The 19049-nt window shown below is 56.1% G+C and overlaps 1 protein-coding gene across 3 annotated transcripts; it reads right to left on the bottom strand.

Moving 5' to 3' along the window:
* Positions 1 to 1479: 1479 nt before the first annotated feature.
* LOC308131053 (uncharacterized protein) lies at positions 1480 to 16945 on the bottom strand. Of its 3 annotated transcripts, none has more exons than XM_080497618.1 (18): positions 16764 to 16945; positions 14230 to 14384; positions 12497 to 12628; positions 12274 to 12330; positions 11805 to 12142; positions 11557 to 11722; positions 10522 to 10628; positions 9756 to 10065; positions 9363 to 9518; positions 9128 to 9204; positions 8946 to 9054; positions 8103 to 8878; positions 6157 to 6284; positions 4881 to 5326; positions 2475 to 4778; positions 2207 to 2401; positions 2007 to 2066; positions 1480 to 1928 (listed from the first exon to the last, which is right to left on the bottom strand). In XM_080497618.1, exons 1-18 carry the CDS (start codon positions 16783 to 16785, stop codon positions 1695 to 1697), a joined length of 5772 nt encoding a protein of 1923 aa, XP_080353744.1. In that variant the 5' UTR covers positions 16786 to 16945; the 3' UTR covers positions 1480 to 1694. The 3 variants fall into 3 exon arrangements, with proteins under 3 accessions (XP_080353744.1, XP_080353745.1, XP_080353746.1); XM_080497619.1 differs by having other exon boundaries at positions 11805 to 12139; XM_080497620.1 differs by having other exon boundaries at positions 11805 to 12136.
* Between the last annotated feature and the right edge of the window lie 2104 nt (positions 16946 to 19049).

The raw sequence follows: 19049 nt of genomic DNA, 5'->3' as shown, positions 1-19049 counted from the left end.
GATCACTAATCTGATCACACATCTGGTCACACATCTGGTCACTAATCTGATCACACATCTGGTCACACATCTGGTCACTAATCTGATCACACATCTGATCACACATCTGGTCACTAATCTGATCACACATCTGGTCACTAATCTGATCACACATCTGGTCACTAATCTGATCACACATCTGGTCACTAATCTGATCACACATCATAATCTGTCAGTGAAAGTTCTTAAATGGAGAGAATACTTACATGTACGTTGCTGGGTCAAATGACCTCCAGAGTGGTGAGACTGCTGACATCACATGTTTAAGTGGGACAGTGTTGACAGTCAAAGTAGCATCAGATGTAGAAGATGATACCAGATGTGTAAGATGATACCAGATGTGTAAGATGATACCAGATGTGTAAGATGATATCAGATGTAGAAGATGATACCAGATGTGTAAGATGATACCAGATGTGTAAGATGATATCAGATGTAGAAGATGATACCAGATGTGTAAGATGATACCAGATGTGTAAGATGATATCAGATGTAGAAGATGATATCAGATGTGTAAGATGATATCAGATGTAGAAGATGATACCAGATGTGTAAGATGATACCAGATGTGTAAGATGATACCAGATGTAGAAGATGATACCAGATGTGTAAGATGATATCAGATGTAGAAGATGATACCAGATGTGTAAGATGATACCAGATGTAGAAGATGATACCAGATGTGTAAGATGATATCAGATGTATAAGTGGGACAGTCAGAGTTGCAAAGAATTAAAGGTTCGTAGAAGATTCCATAGGAACTGCTTGTGGAACAGTGGGGTCGAGATACAAAAACTGCAATTTCTTAAAATTAATGAAAAAATAAATAAAAATGAATATGGCCTCATGTCACAAACATGTTTTATGAGGAATACTTAGAATATGAAAATAATAAAACTCTTCGTTTTAAGATTTTGAAGATAACCCAGTATTGCAAAAAAGCATTGATTTGAATTGGGGTCACTTTTGACCCCACTTGTGGAGTGTAGGTACTGGTAGGTTGTGCATCCAAGGGTAAGGGTCAGGGTTGGGGTCAGATTAAGGGTCAGGGTTGGGTTCAGGGTAAGGGTCAGGGTTGGGTTCAGATTAAGGGTCAGGGTTGAGGTCAGAGTTGGGGTCAGATTAAGGGTCAGGGTTGGGTTCAGGGTAAGGGTCAGGGTTGAGGGTCAGAATAAGGGTCAGGGTTGGGTTCAGGGTTGAGGGTCAGAATAAGGGTCAGGGTTGGGTTCAGGGTAAGGGTTGAGGTCAGAGTTGGGGTCAGATTAAGGGTCAGGGTTGAGGGTCAGAATAAGGGTCAGGGTTGGGTTCAGGGTAAGGGTCAACCCTGAATCACTGAAGACCCAAACCCAAGAGGACAGGTGTACAGGAAGCTAACAGGAAGTTAGCACCACGGGTGTTTTCAGGTTCAATAGTCTCAGGATTCTGATTTATTCCCTTTTTATTCATGTAAACACAGAAAGCCTCCATTCGTTCTGTCCAATGAGAAAGCTCTATTCAACTGTTAAGTCCCACCCCCAACTGACAGGAAACATGACTTCGATGCCATTGGCTCTGAAATAGTTCATTCAATCTGGGTCCATGGGACCAACCGGAGCCCGGACCAGAGCCCGGACCAGAGCCCGGACCAGGAAGCAGGAGAGACCGTGAGTGAGAGGCTAATGTTCCAATTGGCCGAGGGACGAGTGAAACTCCGCCCCCCGGCGGCAGTGCTGCAGCCGCTGCGTCTGGTGCAGCAGGACGGAGGCGGTGGGACGGCGGCTGACGGCCGACAGCGACTGGCTCAGCTGCTGCCTCAGGGAGAGCAGTGATTGGCTGCTGCTGGACGCCTGCTGGATCAACTCCGCCTTCTTCCGCTGTCCTGCAGCCACGAAGAGGCGGAGCCTATTGACCTGAAGACACAGGAACATCTTCAGCATCATCATCATCCAGAACTGTGAGGCAGCCAGTAACCCCCCCGACCTCCTCACCTCCTCCTCCAGCTCCTTCAACCTGCTCCTCACACGCTCTTCTTCTGTGGTGTCTGCAGACTACACACACACACACACACACACACACACACACACACACACACACAGTCAGTCCTCCTCCTCTCCTTCAGGATTCCCCCCCCCCTCCTCCTCCTCCTCTCCTTCAGGATTCCCCCCTTCCCCCTCCTCCTCCTCCTCACCTTTCTTGGCTTTAGGTTTTGAATCTCCTCCTTCACCTCCTTCTTCCTGCTCCTCCCCTGGTTTCTGGCTCTCAGCTCCTCCACCTCCTCCTTCAGGCTCCTCTTTAACTCCTTCACCTCCACCTTCAAGGTGATCCTCCGCTCCTCCACCTCCTTCAGGGTGCTCCTCAGAAGCTCCCCCTCAGCGTGGCTTTCCTAAGATGAGAAACATGGTGAGTCCTGAGGAGGCGTGGCGTCATGTTCAGGTGTCCAGGAGGAGGCGCTGTACCTGCAGGAGAACTTTCAGTGTGGTCACCTCCTCCAGCGCCTCCCTCAGGCCCTCCTTCATCTGCTGCACCTCCTCTTCCTTCCTGAGGAGTCTCTCTTCTATTTGCTCCTTCTGCCTCGGCTCCTCCTGCACCTCCTCAGTGAAGGATGTTATGTTGTCACTCCTCATGCTAAGTTCCTCCTCCACCTCCTTCACCTTTTGCAGCTGCTGTAGCTCCTCCTTCTGGCTCTGCTGCAGCTCCTCCTGCATCCTTCTGTGTTCCTCCTGCTGGAGCTCCTGTTGTCTCTGTTTCCTCTGCACCTCCTCCTCCCGCAGCCTCAGGCGCTCCATCAGCTGCTGCACCTCCTCCTCCCGCTCCTTCTGCTGCTGCACCTCCTCCAACTGTAGCCTCAGGCGCTCCATCAGCTGCTGCACCTCCTCCTCCCGCAGCCTGAGATGCTCTGTCAGCTGCTGCACCTCCTCCTCCTGCAGCCTCAGGCGCCCTGTCAGCTGTTGCACCTCCTTTTCCTGCTCCTCCTGCAGCCTCAGGCGCTCTGTCAACTGCTGCACCTCCTCCTCCCGCTCCTTCTGCTGCTGCACCTCCTCCTGCAGCCTCAGGCACTCCTTCAGCTGCTGCACCTCCTCCTCCCGCTCCTTCTGCTGCTGCACCTCCTCCAACTGTAGCCTCAGGCGCTCCATCAGCTGCTGCACCTCCTCCTCCCGCAACCTGAGGTGCTCTGTCAGCTGCTGCACCTCCTCCTCCTGCAGCCTCAGGCGCTCTGTCAGCTGTTGCACCTCCTTTTCCTGCTCCTCCTGCAGCCTCAGGCGCTCTGTCAGCTGTTGCACCTCCTTTTCCTGCTCCTCCTGCATCCTCAGGCGCTCTGTCAGCTGCTGCACCTCCTCCTCCCGCTTCTTCTGCTGCTGCACCTCTTCCTGCAGCCTCAGGCACTCCTTCAGCTGTTGCACCTCCTTTTCCTGCTCCTCCTGCAGCCTCAGGCGCTCCTTCAGCTGCTGCACCTCCTCCTCCCGCAGCCTGAGGTGCTCTGTCAGCTGCTGCACCTCCTCCTCCTGCAGCCTCAGGCGCTCCTTCAGCTGCTGCACCTCCTCCTCCCGCAGCCTGAGGTGCTCTGTCAGCTGCTGCACCTCCTCCTCCTGCAGCCTCAGGCGCTCCTTCAGCTGCTGCACCTCCTCCTCCTGCAGGCTCAGGCGCTCCTTCAGCTGCTGCACCTCCTCCTCCTGCAGCCTCAGGCGCTCCTTCAGCTGCTGCACCTCCTCCTCCTGCAGGCTCAGGCGCTCCTTCAGCTGCTGCACCTCCTCCTCCCTCTCCTCCAGCTGCTCCCTTACAGAGTTGTTCTGTCTCTCCATGCTGCGCTCCCGCCGCAGCACCTCCTCTTTCACCTCCTCGTGCTCCTCCCTGGCAATGTTCAGACGAACGTTTAGCAGCGCCACCTCCCCTTCTCTCTCCTTCAGTTCCTGCAGCACCTCCTCCACCCTCCTCCTCTGTCTCCCCTCCTTCTTTTCTAAGGAGTCCAAGCGGTCGCACAGTGCCTCCACCTCTCCGTCTCTCACTCTCTGATCCTCCTGCTTCTTCTCCAGCTCCTCCTCCACCTGCTGCAACAGCAGCTGCTTCTCCATCACCTCCTCCCTCAACCTGTCCATCTCTCTTTGCTGCTGCAGCACCTCCTCCTTCAGTGCCACTATGCGCCTCCTCTGCACCTCCACCTCTCCGTCTTTTGAGCCCAGGTGTTTGTGAAGATCTTCTCTTTCTCTGTTCCAGCTCTGCACCTCCTCCCTCTGCTCCTCCTGGAGCCTCTCCACCTTCTGCTGGAGCTCCACCCTCTTCTGCTGCTCCTCCTGGAGCCTCTCCACCTCCTGCTGGAGCTCCTCCCTCTTCTGCTGCTCCTCCTTCCTCCTCTCCACCTCCTGCTGGAGCTCCTCCCTCCTCTGCTGCTCCTCCCGGAGCCTCTCCACCTCCTGCTGGAGGTCCTCCCTCTTCTGCTGCTCCTCCTGGAGCCTCTCCACCTCCTGCTGGAGCTCCTCCCTCCTCTGCTGCTCCTCCTGGAGCCTCTCCACCTCCTGCTGGAGCTCCTCCCTCTTCTGCTGCTCCTCCTGGAGCCTCTCCACCTCCTGCTGGAGCTCCTCCCTCTTCTGCTGCTCCTCCTGGAGCCTCTCCACCACCTGCTGGAGCTTCTTCCTCCTCTGCTCCTCCTGGAGCCTCTCCACCTCCTGCTGGAGCTCCTCCCTCCTCTGCTGCTCCTCCCGGAGCCTCTCCACCTCCTGCTGGAGCTCCTCCCTCTTCTGCTGCTCCTCCCGGAGCCTCTCCACCTCCTGCTGGAGCTTCTTCCTCCTCTGCTGCTCCTCCTTCCTCCTCTCCACCTCCTGCTGGAGCTCCTCCCTCCTCTGCTGCTCCTCCTTCCTCCTCTCCACCTCCTGCTGGAGCTCCTCCCTCCTCTGCTGCTCCTCCTGGAGCCTCTCCACCTCCTGCTGGAGCTCCTCCCTCCTCTGCTGCTCTTCCCGGAGCCTCTCCACCTCCTGCTGGAGCTCCTTTCTCCTCTGCTGCTCCTCCCGGAGCCTCTCCACCTCCTGCTGGAGCTCCTCCCTCCTCTGCTGCTCCTCCTGGAGCCTCTCCACCTCCTGCTGGAGCTCCTTCCTCCTCTGCTGCTCCTCCCGGAGCCTCTCCACCTCCTGCTGGAGCTCCTTTCTCCTCTGCTGCTGCTCCCGGAGCCTCTCCACCTCCTGCTGGAGCTCCTCCCTCCTCTGCTGCTCCTCCCGGAGCCTCTCCACCTCCTGCTGGAGCTCCTCCCTCCTCTGCTGCTCGTCCTCTCTGTAGGAGGTCTCTCGCTGTATTTCTCCTCGCAGACACTCCATCTCCCCTGAAGACACACATTAATTACTAATATTACCTAATATGGGCGGGGCTTCACTGCCTAATATGGGCGGGGCTTCACTGCCTAATATGGGCAGGGCTTCACTGTTTCGGGGCGGAAACCCTCACACAGGAAGAACAAAAGGCCCTGGCTGGGTTTGAACCAGGAGTTTGTGGCAATGAGGCCAGAGCACTAACCACCCCTCCACCCTAGCTCCTAGCTCCTGAACCCTGAACCCTTTTATTCTTTGGCTTTTACCTCAGTGTGAGACTCTGCTCTGGTTTCAGTGCCTTCGTTTTTTATTGTTTTAACCTTTTATGATTTGTTTATAGTTTTAACATCTTATTGTTTTTATTGTTTTAACGTTTTTATTTTGCGACTTATATTTTTATTTTCAATGTACAGCACTTTGTTTCAGCTACGGCTGCTAAAAGCGCTTTATAAATAAAGTTGAGTTGAGTTGAGTGGTCACTCTAGCTCCTGAACCCTCTGGTCACTCAAGCTCCTGAACCCTCTGGTCACTCGAGCTCCTGAACCCTCTGGTCACTCTAGCTCCTGAACCCTCTGGTCACTCTAGCTCCTGAACCCTCTGGTCACTCGAGCTCCTGAACCCTCTGGTCACTCGAGCTCCTGAACCCAGAAAACCCGGCTACTTTCCTGGTACCAGGAAAGCATGGTACTAGCACGGTTCTGACACGGTACTACGTCAAGGGACTGGAGGTGAAGCACCAGTAGAGGTCCAGTTACTGCTGCTGTTACAGTTACAGTGAGTTACTGATGATGATGATGATGATGATGATGATGACGGTCATGATGGTGATGAAGGTGTCACTCACCGTTCAGGGTGCGTTTGATTCGCTGCAGAGCTTCCATGTGAGACGTCAGCTGACATTTCTCTACTTCAGACTGTACCAGCTCCACCTGCTGCTGACGGAGCTGCAGGTGGAGAGAGGTAGAAACACACCTGTGGGGGGAGAGAGAGAGAGATTTTGGGGTTCTGGTGGGATTCTGGGGGGATTCTGGTGGGATTCTGGAGGGACTCTGGAGGGATTCTGGGGGATTCTGGAGGGATTCTGGGGGGATTCTGGAGGGATTCTGAGGGGATTCTGGAGGGTTTCTGGAGGGATTCTGGAGGGATTCTGGGGGGATTCTGGAGGGTTTCTGGAGGGATTCTGGAGGGATTCTGGGGGGATTCTGGAGGGTTTCTAGGGGGATTCTGGAGGGATTCTGGAGGGATTCTGGGGGGATTCTGGAGGGATTCTGGGGGATTCTGGAGGGATTCTGAGGGGATTCTGGAGGGTTTCTGGAGGGACTCTGGAGGGATTCTGGGGGGATTCTGGAGGGATTCTGGGGGGATTCTGGAGGGATTCTGGGGGGATTCTGGAGGGATTCTGGAGGGTTTCTGGAGGGATTCTGGGGGGATTCTGGAGGGATTCTGGGGGGATTCTGGAGGGACTCTGGAGGGATTCTGGAGGGACTCTGGGGGGATTCTGGGGGGATTCTGGAGGGTTTCTGGAGGGTTTCTAGGGGGATTCTGGGGGGATTCTGGGGGGATTCTGGAGGGTTTCTAGGGGGATTCTGGAGGGATTCTGGAGGGATTCTGGGGGGATTCTGGAGGGATTCTGGGGGGATTCTGGAGGGATTCTGGGGGGATTCTGGAGGGATTCTGGAGGGATTCTGGAGGGATTCTGGGGGGATTCTGGGGGGATTCTGGGGGATTCTGGAGGGTTTCTGGAGGGATTCTGGAGGGATTCTGGGGGGATTCTGGGGGGATTCTGGAGGGTTTCTAGGGGGATTCTGGAGGGATTCTGGAGGGATTCTGGGGGATTCTGGAGGGATTCTGGGGGGATTCTGGAGGGATTCTGAGGGGATTCTGGAGGGTTTCTGGAGGGACTCTGGAGGGATTCTGGGGGGATTCTGGAGGGATTCTGGGGGGATTCTGGAGGGATTCTGGGGGGATTCTGGAGGGATTCTGGAGGGTTTCTGGAGGGATTCTGGGGGGATTCTGGAGGGATTCTGGGGGATTCTGGAGGGACTCTGGAGGGATTCTGGAGGGACTCTGGAGGGATTCTGGGGGGATTCTGGAGGGTTTCTGGAGGGTTTCTAGGGGGATTCTGGGGGATTCTGGGGGGATTCTGGAGGGTTTCTAGGGGGATTCTGGAGGGATTCTGGAGGGATTCTGGGGGGATTCTGGAGGGATTCTGGGGGGATTCTGGAGGGATTCTGGGGGGATTCTGGGGGATTCTGGAGGGATTCTGGAGGGATTCTGGAGGGATTCTGGGGGGATTCTGGGGGGATTCTGGAGGGTTTCTGGAGGGATTCTGGAGGGATTCTGGGGGGATTCTGGGGGGATTCTGGAGGGTTTCTAGGGGGATTCTGGAGGGATTCTGGAGGGATTCTGGGGGGATTCTGGAGGGATTCTGGGGGATTCTGGAGGGATTCTGAGGGGATTCTGGAGGGTTTCTGAGGGGATTCTGGAGGGTTTCTGGAGGGACTCTGGAGGGATTCTGGGGGGATTCTGGAGGATTCTGGGGGGATTCTGGAGGGATTCTGGGGGGATTCTGGAGGGATTCTGGAGGGTTTCTGGAGGGATTCTGGGGGGATTCTGGAGGGATTCTGGGGGGATTCTGGAGGGACTCTGGAGGGATTCTGGAGGGACTCTGGAGGGATTCTGGGGGGATTCTGGAGGGTTTCTGGAGGGTTTCTAGGGGGATTCTGGAGGGATTCTGGAGGGATTCTGGAGGGACTCTGGAGGGATTCTGAACATGCATTTTGTTAGTACCTGAACTCCTGGATCTCCTTTTCTAGCTCCTCGCTTTTCTTCTGAAGACTGTCCAGCGCCTCCTTCTGACTCCTGTTCTCCTGCTGCTGCTGCTCCAGCGCCTCCTTCTGACTCCTGTTCTCCTGCTGCTGTTGCTCCAGCGCCTCCTTCTGACTCCTGTTCTCCTGCTGCTGCTGCTCCAGCACCTCCTTCTGACTCCTGTTCTCCTGCTGCTGCTGCTCCAGCGCCTCCTTCTGACTCCTGTTCTCCTGCTGCTCCAGCGCCTCCTTCTGACTCCTGTTCTCCTGCTGCTGCTGCTCCAGCGCCTCCTTCTGACTCCTGTTCTCCTGCTGCTGCTGCTCCAGCGCCTCCTTCTGACTCCTGTTCTCCTGCTGCTGCTGCTCCAGCACCTCCTTCAGGCTCCTGTTCTCCTGCTGCTGCTGCTCCAGCGCCTCCTTCTGACTCCTGTTCTCCTGCTGCTGCCGCTCCAGCGCCTCCTTCTGACTCCTGTTCTCCTGCTGCTGCTGCTCCAGCACCTCCTTCAGGCTCCTGTTCTCCTGCTGCTGCCGCTCCAGCGCCTCCTTCTGACTCCTGTTCTCCTGCTGCTGTTGCTCCAGCGCCTCCTTCTGACTCCTGTTCTCCTGCTGCTGTTGCTCCAGCGCCTCCTTCTGACTCCTGTTCTCCTGCTGCTGCCGCTCCAGCGCCTCCTTCTGACTCCTGTTCTCCTGCTGCTGCCGCTCCAGCGCCTCCTTCTGACTCCTGTTCTCCTGCTGCTGCTGCTCCAGCGCCTCCTTCAGCTGAGGACCAAACACTGGGATCAGAAAGGTCAACTGAACAGTCACATGACCTTCACCTCCTCCGTACCTCCTCCATCTGCCTTCCATCACTCCTCCTCTCCTCCTGCAGCCTCTCCGTCACCCATTGAGGCTCTGTCTGCTGTAGAACCACCGCAGGGGGCGCCTCCTGCTGGTCCCTGAAAACCCCCACAGCCCTGATCAACCAGATCCAGATGTGATGAACCAGATCCAGGTAAACCAGATGTGTACCTGTCCTGCAGTGTGTGTGTGGTGAGCAGCTGCTGGTTGTGGTCCTCCAGGTTCAGTCTGACCTGAAGAGAAGATCCCTGCTGACACACACACACACACACACACACACACACACACACACACACACACACACACACACACACACACACACACACACACACACACACACACACACACACACACACACTGAGTCCTGGGCCACCCCGGGGTAAGGACAGTGTGGAGCGTCTCTGACCTGCAGTTCCTCTCTGCTCCTCCGCAGGGCGCTGTCGGCCTGCGACAGGACAGACAGCAACGAGGACAGGTCCACTTGTCCCCCGCTGTCCCAGGGCGAGGACAGGTCCACTTGTCCCCCGCTGTCCCAGGGCACACTGCTGCCCAGAGTCCTGGACTGAAGGAACAGGAACATCACATAACTTGCTCAGCAACAGGAGGGGTGACAGGACGGACACACACACACACACACACACACACACACACACACACACACACACACACACACACACACACACACACACACACACACACACACACACACACACACACACACACACACACACACACACACACACACACACACACACCCACCCACCCACCCACTCTGAGAAGGTCTTTAAAGAACACTCACCAGCCGGAGGACAGCCTGAGCAACACACTGAAGACCCCTCTTTGTCTGCTGCTGCTCCTCCACCTCCTGCTGCTGCTCCTCCACCTCCTGCTGCTGCTCCTCCACCTCCTGCTGCTGCTCCTCCACCTCCTGCTGCTGCTCCGGCTCTCCTAAGGAGAAGGGTCCCCAGGTGTAGGAGGAGGAGAGTGGAGGAGGCAGGGCCCAGGTGGAGGACATAGGAGGAGCTGGTGAGGAGGAGGAGACGCAGTCCCAGGTGGAGAGGAGTGAGGAGGAGAGCTGGGAGAACTGGGCCCGGAGCTGCCAGAGGTCTCTGCAGGAGGAGGACCAGGTCTAACTAAACCTGCTGCAGAGACCAAACCAGAGACGAAACCAGAGACTAAACCTGCTGCAGAGATTAAACCAGAGACTAAACCTGCTGCAGAGACTGAACCAGAGACTAAACCTGCTGCAGAGATTAAACCTGCTGCAGAGACTAAACCAGAGACTAAACCTGCTGCAGAGACTAAACCAGAGACTAAACCTGCTGCAGAGACTAAACCTGCTGCAGAGACTAAACCTGCTGCAGAGATTAAACCAGAGACTAAACCTGCTGCAGAGACTAAACCAGAGACTAAACCTGCTGCAGAGACTAAACCAGAGACTAAACCTGCTGCAGAGACTAAACCTGCTGCAGAGATTAAACCAGAGACTAAACCTGCTGCAGAGACTCGAGTATCTGCAGGTAAGGACAGTGTCTTCAAGTAAGGACAATGTCTTCTGGACCTACCTGTCAGCAGCCGTCCTCACATGGAGACACTGTGTCCTCAGAGCAGAAGCAGACCTCCAGACGGACATGAGACCAGCCTGCTGCTGGACAGCCTCCAGTCGCCAGGCCTGGACATACAGGGACAGTGACACAGGGACAAGCACTGAGACAGAGACCAGCAGTGAGACCGAGACAGTGAGATGGGGACCAGTGAGACGGGGACCAGTGAGATGGGGACCAGTGAGACGGAGACCAATGAGACAGACAAAAGCAGTGAGACAAAGACCAGTGAGACGGGGACCAATGAGACAGACAGAAGCAGTGAGACAGAGACCAGTGAGACAGGGACCAGTGAGATGGGGACCAGTGAGACGGGGACCAGTGAGACGGGGACCAGTAAGACAGACAGAAGCAGTGAGACAGAGACCAGTGAGATGGGGACCAGTGAGACGGGGACCAGTGAGACAGGGACCAGTGAGACAGAGACCAGTGAGACGGGGACCAGTGAGACGGAGACCAATGAGACAGAGACCAGTGAGACAGAGACCAGTGAGACAGGGACCAGTGAGACAGAGACCAATGAGACAGACAGAAGCAGTGAGACAGAGACCAGTGAGACGGGGACCAGTGAGACAGGGACCAGTGAGACGGGGACCAGTGAGACGGGGACCAGTGAGACAGACAGAAGCAGTGAGACAGAGACCAGTGAGACGGGGACCAGTGAGACGGGGACCAGTGAGACAGAGACCAGTGAGACAGAGACCAGTGAGACGGGGACCAGTGAGACAGAGACCAGTGAGACAGAGACCAATGAGACAGACAGAAGCAGTGAGACGGGGACCAGTGAGACGGGGACCAGTGAGACAGGGACCAGTGAGACAGAGACCAGTGAGACAGGGACCAGTGAGACAGGGACCAGTGAGACGGGGACCAGTGAGACAGAGACCAGTGAGACAGGGACCAGTGAGACAGAGACCAATGAGACAGACAGAAGCAGTGAGACGGGGACCAGTGAGACAGGGACCAGTGAGACAGGGACAGAGGATCCAAACCAACCTCCTTCTCTCTGAGCCAATCAGCTTCTCTCTGCTCCGCCTCCTTCACAGCTCTCGTCCAATCGGCTGTCAGCTTCTGCAGGTTCTGGCTCAGGTCCCGGTTGGCCTGCTCTGATTGGACAAGTCCATCTTGGAGGACGGCGTTGGTGTGGAGCAGCCCGACGGACCTGGAGACACCAGGTGATGAAGATGAAGGTGATGAAGATGAAGGTCCACCCAGGTGGCAATCATTATCAGCAGCAGAACAACCTGTGCTGTTCCTCCTCCAGCCTGCTGAGGGCGCCGTCCAGCTCCCTGTGCTGTTCCTCCTCCAGCCTGCTGAGGGCGCCGTCCAGGCCCCTGTGCTGTTCCTCCTCCAGCCTGCTGAGGGCGCCGTCCAGCTCCCTGTGCTGTTCCTCCTCCAGCCTGCTGAGGGCGCCGTCCAGGCCCCTGTGCTGTTCCTCCTCCAGCCTGCTGAGGGCGCCGTCCAGGCCCCTGTGCTGTTCCTCCTCCAGCCTGCTGAGGGCGCCGTCCAGCTCCCTGTGCTGTTCCTCCTCCAGCCTGCTGAGGGCGCCGTCCAGGCCCCTGTGCTGCTCTCTGCTCTGCTGCTGCACACAAGGCTGGGTCAGTACTCACTACTGCAGTACTCTCTGCAGTGTGGGAGTACGACAGGGTACAGGGTACTACAGAGAGTACAGGGTACAGGGTACAGGGTACTACAGGGTACTAGCAGCATCACCTGTGCTTGCTGGTGCTGCAGCTCCAGACTGTGACATCGGTCTCGGTACTCCGTCACCTGCAGGAACACAACTCAGTACTCCGTCACCTGCAGGAACACAACTCAGTACTCCGTCACCTGCAGGAACACAACTCAGTACTCCGTCACCTGCAGGAACACAACTCAGTACTCCGTCAGTGGACACGCCTGGTTCTGCAGGTTGTGTACAAACCAGGTTCCTCACCTTGTTCTGCAGGCGGTGCAGGAGCAGGGCCTGGCGCGCCTCCCTCTCCCTCCCCTCCCTCACCCTCCTCCTCCACTGCACCTCCTCCTCCTGCAGGGAGGTGCCGGGCGGAGGAGACCACCTCCGAGAGAGCTGCAGGGAGAGAGGGAGGGAGGGAGGGAGAGGGAGAGAGAGGGAGAGAGAGAGCGAGAGCGAGAGTATCATTCAGTCTGGTGCCCCCCACCCCCATCACCCGCTCCGTCAGCATCCTGCTCCTGGACTCCAGCTCCGCCCACCCCCCCTCACCCGCTCCCTCAGCATCCTGCTCCTGGACTCCAGCTCCGCCCACCCCCCATCACCCGCTCCGTCAGCATCCTGCTCCTGGACTCCAGCTCCGCCCACCCCCCCTCACCCGCTCCGTCAGCATCCTGCTCCTGGACTCCAGCTCCGCCCGCTCCGCCCACCCCCCCTCACCCGCTCCCTCAGCATCCTGCTCCTGGACTCCAGCTCCGCCCACCCCCCCTCACCCGCTCCGTCAGCATCCTGCTCCTGGACTCCAGCTCCGCCCACCCCCCATCACCCGCTCCGTCAGCATCCTGCTCCTGGACTCCAGCTCCGCCCACCCCCCCTCACCCGCTCCGTCAGCATCCTGCTCCTGGACTCCAGCTCCGCCCGCTCCGCCCACCCCCCCCCTCACCCGCTCCCTCAGCATCCTGCTCCTGGACTCCAGCTCCGCCCACCCCCCCTCACCCGCTCCCTCAGCATCCTGCTCCTGGACTCCAGCTCCGCCCACCCCCCTCACCCGCTCCGTCAGAATCCTGCTCCTGGACTCCAGCTCCGCCCGCTCCGCCCACCCCCCCCTCACCCGCTCCCTCAGCATCCTGCTCCTGGACTCCAGCTCCGCCCACCCCCCCTCACCCGCTCCGTCAGCATCCTGCTCCTGGACTCCAGCTCCACCCACCCCCCCCTCACCCGCTCCGTCAGCATCCTGCTCCTGGACTCCAGCTCCGCCCACCCCCCCTCACCCGCTCCGTCAGCATCCTGCTCCTGGACTCCAGCTCCGCCCGCTCCGCCCACCCCCCCTCACCCGCTCCCTCAGCATCCTGCTCCTGGACTCCAGCTCCGCCCACCCCCCCTCACCCGCTCCGTCAGCATCCTGCTCCTGGACTCCAGCTCCGCCCACCCCCCTCACCCGCTCCGTCAGAATCCTGCTCCTGGACTCCAGCTCCGCCCGCTCCGCCCACCCCCCCCTCACCCGCTCCCTCAGCATCCTGCTCCTGGACTCCAGCTCCGCCCACCCCCCCTCACCCGCTCCGTCAGCATCCTGCTCCTGGACTCCAGCTCCACCCACCCCCCCCTCACCCGCTCCGTCAGCATCCTGCTCCTGGACTCCAGCTCCGCCCACCCCCCATCACCCGCTCCGTCAGAATCCTGCTCCTGGACTCCAGCTCCGCCCACCCCCCCTCACCCGCTCCGTCAGCATCCTGCTCCTGGACTCCAGCTCCACCCGCTCCGCCCACCCCCCCCTCACCCGCTCCGTCAGCATCCTGCTCCTGGACTCCAGCTCCACCCACCCCCCCCTCACCCGCTCCGTCAGAATCCTGCTCCTGGACTCCAGCTCCGCCCACCCCCCCTCACCCGCTCCGTCAGCATCCTGCTCCTGGACTCCAGCTCCACCCGCTCCGCCCACCCCCCCCTCACCCGCTCCGTCAGCATCCTGCTCCTGGACTCCAGCTCCGCCCACCCCCCCTCACCCGCTCCGTCAGCATCCTGCTCCTGGACTCCAGCTCCACCCGCTCCGCCCGGCTCTCTGCCAGCTGCTCCTGCAGTCGACACACTTCCTGATTAAGCTCCGCCTTCTCCTGCTGCCAGCCAATCAGCAGCTGTGATTCCATTGTGACAGCTTCACCTGGAAGGGAGGATGAGGAGGGATGGATGGAGGGATAGTACACAGGTTCTGCTCCAATACTCCAGGCAATACCGTAGCAACATTTTGAAAAGAATTTCAAAATAAAAGTGATGTTCCAGTGATAACTTGGTTAAAAAATCACGTTTTAAACGACGTTCAATTTTCAAATTTGACATTTAAGTCACTATTTGCTGGAGGCGGAAGACAGAGAAGGAGGAGGAGGAGGAGAAGGAGAAGGGGGAAGAGAGAGAAGGAGGAGGAGGAGGGGGAAGAGAGAAGGAGGAGAAGGAGGAGAAGGAGAAGGGGGAAGAGAGAGAAGGAGGAGGAGGAGGGGGAAGAGAGAAGGAGGAGAAGGAGGAGGAGCCTGCTCGACGAGGACACCTTGACTGAAGAGGACACCTTGACTGAAGAGGACACCTTGACTGAAGAGGACACCTTGACTGAAGACAGGTTTTCCTGGAACATTTCAAGCTGAGTGACAGAGAAATGACCAGAATACTGAGAATTGTAATACTGAGACGTGCTGCAGGACGTGAGTTTAGAGACGTGTGGTGTCCTCCTGCGGCGCGGCGCTGCAGGACGTGTGGTGTCCTCCTGCAGGATGTGTGGTGTCCTCCTGCAGGATGTGTGGTGTCCTCCTGCAGGATGTGTGGTGTCCTCCTGCAGGACGTGTGGTGTCCGCCTGCGGCACCGCGCTGCAGGACGTGTGGTGTCCTCCTGCAGGACGTGTGGTGTCCTCCTGCAGGATGTGTGGTGTCCTCCTGCGGCGCTGCAGGACGTGTGGTGTCCTCCTGCAGGACGTGTGGTGTCCTCCTGCAGGATGTGTGGTGTCCTCCTGCAGGATGTGTGGTGTCCGCCTGCGGCACCGCGCTGCAGGACGTGTGGTGTCCTCCTGCAGGACGTGTGGTGTCCTCCTGCGGCGCTGCAGGACGTGTGGTGTCCTCCTGCAGGACGTGTGGTGTCCTCCTGCAGGATGTGTGGTGTCCTCCTGCAGGATGTGTGGTGTCCGCCTGCGGCACCGCGCTGCAGGACGTGTGGTGTCCTCCTGCAGGACGTGTGGTGTCCTCCTGCAGCGCGGCGCTGCAGGACGTGTGGTGTCCTCCTGCGGCGCTGCAGGACGTGTGGTGTCCTCCTGCAGGACGTGTGGTGTCCTCCTGCAGCGCGGCGCTGCAGGACGTGTGGTGTCCTCCTGCAGGATGTGTGGTGTCCTCCTGCGGCACCGCGCTGCAGGACGTGTGGTGTCCTCCTGCAGGACGTGTGGTGTCCTCCTGCAGCGCGGCGCTGCAGGACGTGTGGTGTCCTCCTGCGGCGCTGCAGGACGTGTGGTGTCCTCCTGCAGGACGTGTGGTGTCCTCCTGCAGCGCGGCGCTGCAGGACGTGTGGTGTCCTCCTGCAGGACGTGTGGTGTCCTCCTGCGGCGCTGCAGGACGTGTGGTGTCCTCCTGCGGCGCTGCAGGACGTGTGGTGTCCTCCTGCAGGACGTGTGGTGTCCTCCTGCAGGGACATGAAGAACTCCACCTCGTCCCACCAAGGAACTGACAGACTATTATTATTACTACTTTATTTCACATTTCATTGTAGTTTGACCAGAATGTTTCATTAAAATTGACTTCCTGTTGAGATTGTAGTCATTTTCACTACAAACCCTTTGATCTCGTAAATATAGACGTTTCATTCTAGACACTGTGACACAACAAAGAAACACTTTGAAGTGTAAATCTAAAGGTTATTGTAACAATATTCTACCAGTCTGGTCACTCAGGATCAACCTGGATTGTGTCCCTGAAGTACTTTAAATACTACTTAATCTTTATCTGGTATACATCTTATATACGTGTATTTATATAGTACACATCTTGTATTGGTTCTAACCCTAACCCTTTAGGAAGCCTCCTAACACCTTTCCTAACTCCTTTTGGAAGCCTCCTAACACCTTTCCTAACTCCTTCAGGAAGCCTCCTAACACCTTTCCTTAACACCTTTTGGAAGCCTCCTAACACCTTTCCTAACACCTTTAGGAAGCCTCCTAACACCTTTACTAACTCCTTTAGGAAGCCTCCTAACACCTTTACTAACTCCTTTAGGAAGCCTCCTAACACCTTTCCTAACTCCTTTCGGAAGCTTCCTAACACCTTTCCTTAACACCTTTAGGAAGCCTCCTAACACCTTTCCTTAAACCCTTTAGGAAGCCTCCTAACACCTTTCCTTAACCCCGTGACGTCACTCGGGGGGGTTAAGGAAGAGTAGAGAGGAAAGGAGACAGGAGGGAATATTCGTTCCACCTCAGGATGTCACTGCCAAATCCCGGTGTCACTTCAAAATAAAAGCCCGAAGAGAGAGTGTGACGGAACACTCTGTCCGGACCGGAAGCGGGCTTACCGCGACACCTCCTGGTCGTCATGAAGTCGTCCCAGGTCCCAGTGACCGTCCAGGATCGTCTCCGTCCCGACGGAAGCTGCAGCAGCGCTCCACGGTCCTCCGTCCTCCGTCCTCCGTCCTCCGGGACTTCCGGGACTCTCGGCCCCGCTACTGCGCGTCTCAACGCCGCTAACTGCCCAGCGCTCCCCACATACTTTCAAACGGGGAGCGGCGACATTCGACCGGACGCTGGCGGTCACGTGACTCCGCTGAAGGCACCGGCACGGCCCACACCACCCCCTGTCGGCTGGGAGTGGAAACGCAGCTCACAAAGATCACTTGTTGCAGTTAAAAACAGAAAATATTGACGTTTCACTTTATAAACACAAATACCTGTATTTACAATGACACATGCATACATACAAGTATTATATAGCGTCGTCATGACGTAGACAACATGTCACCAGCTCAGTTTTATCAAATGTAGCAGCACAAACAAGTCGGTTCTCGACAAGCAGCCGCGGTGTGACGAGGGACCAGTGAGCAAGACCGTCTGCAAAGTACGAACCGCTGCAACGGTGCAGACAGGAAGTACACACACATGGAATAACGTGACTGTTAGTAACGTGAGTGTTACTGTTGACCAGAATTCTTCATTTCATGTTAGGCTGGGTTAGTGACTGTCTCCTTTTAGTCTTCTAGTCTTATTTTGTTTGGACTTAAACGTTCGTCTCTGGAAATCAGGATCAGTTTTGGTGTCGTTACCTTCGCTAATGAAGACGTTCCGCCAACAGTCAGCTCAGAAGCTCTAGTTCTAGTTCTAGTTCTATGGTTTGGTGTCGTTACCTTCGCTAATGAAGACGTTCCGCCAGCAGTCAGCTCAGAAGCTCTAGTTCTAGTTCTAGTTCTATGGTTTGGTGTCGTTACCTTCGCTAATGAAGACGTTCTGCCAGCAGTCAGCTCAGAAGCTCTAGTTCTAGTTCTAGTTCTAGTTCTATGGTTTGGTGTCGTTACCTTCACTAATGAAGACGTTCTGCCAGCAGTCAGCTCAGAAGCTCTAGTTCTAGTTCTAGTTCTATGGTTTGGTGTCGTTACCTTCACTAATGAAGACGTTCTGCCAGCAGTCAGCTCAGAAGCTCTAGTTCTAGTTCTAGTTCTATGGTTTGGTGTCGTTACCTTCGCTAATGAAGACGTTCCGCCAGCAGTCAGCTCAGAAGCTCTAGTTCTAGTTCTAGTTCTATGGTTTGGTGTCGTTACCTTCACTAATGAAGACGTTCCGCCAGCAGTCAGCTCAGAAGCTCTAGTTCTAGTTCTAGTTGTAGTTCTAGTTCTATGGTTTGGTGTCGTTACCTTCGCTAATGAAGACGTTCTGCCAGCAGTCAGCTCAGAAGCTCTAGTTCTAGTTCTAGTTCTAGTTCTATGGTTTGGTGTCGTTACCTTCACTAATGAAGACGTTCTGCCAGCAGTCAGCTCAGAAGCTCTAGTTCTAGTTCTAGTTCTAGTTCTATGGTTTGGTGTCGTTACCTTCACTAATGAAGACGTTCTGCCAGCAGTCAGCTCAGAAGCTCTAGTTCTAGTTCTAGTTCTAGTTCTATGGTTTGGTGTCGTTACCTTCGCTAATGAAGACGTTCCGCCAGCAGTCAGCTCAGAAGCTCTAGTTCTAGTTCTAGTTCTATGGTTTGGTGTCGTTACCTTCACTAATGAAGACGTTCCGCCAGCAGTCAGCTCAGAAACTCTAGTTCTAGTTCTAGTTGTAGTTCTAGTTCTATGGTTTGGTGTCGTTACCTTCGCTAATGAAGACGTTCCGCCAGCAGTCAGCTCAGAAGCTCTAGTTCTAGTTCTAGTTCTAGTTCTATGGTTTGGTGTCATTACCTTCGCTAATGAAGACGTTCCGCCAGCAGTCAGCTCAGAAGCTCTAGTTCTAGTTCTAGTTCTAGTTCTATGGTTTGGTGTCGTTACCTTCACTAATGAAGACGTTCTGCCAGCAGTCAGCTCAGAAGCTCTAGTTCTAGTTCTAGTTCTATGGTTTGGTGTCGTTACCTTCACTAATGAAGACGTTCTGCCAGCAGTCAGCTCAGAAGTTCTAGTTCTAGTTCTAGTTCTAGTTCTATGGTTTGGTGTCGTTACCTTCACTAATGAAGACGTTCCGCCAGCAGTCAGCTCAGAAGCTCTAGTTCTAGTTCTAGTTCTATGGTTTGGTGTCGTTACCTTCACTAATGAAGACGTTCTGCCAGCAGTCAGCTCAGAAGCTCTAGTTCTAGTTCTAGTTCTATGGTTTGGTGTCGTTACCTTCGCTAATGAAGACGT

The sequence above is a fragment of the Blennius ocellaris genome (genome assembly GCF_963422515.1).
Source record: "Blennius ocellaris genome assembly, chromosome: 6".
NCBI lineage: Eukaryota > Metazoa > Chordata > Actinopteri > Blenniiformes > Blenniidae > Blennius > Blennius ocellaris.
Note: the sequence above shows the minus strand (reverse complement) of the source record. Positions and strands in the feature narration are given on the sequence as shown.

Coding starts and splice junctions, on each gene's coding strand:
- LOC308131053 (XM_080497618.1), bottom strand. CDS start 16,785: ATGACGACCAGGAGGTGTCGCG. Junction 14,385..16,763: donor GACGACCAGGAGGTGTCGCG/GTAAGCCCGCTT, acceptor CCTCCCTTCCAG/GTGAAGCTGTCACAATGGAA. Junction 4,779..4,880: donor GGGAGGAGCTCCAGCAGGAG/GTGGAGAGGAGG, acceptor CTCCAGCAGGAG/GTGGAGAGGCTCCGGGAGGA.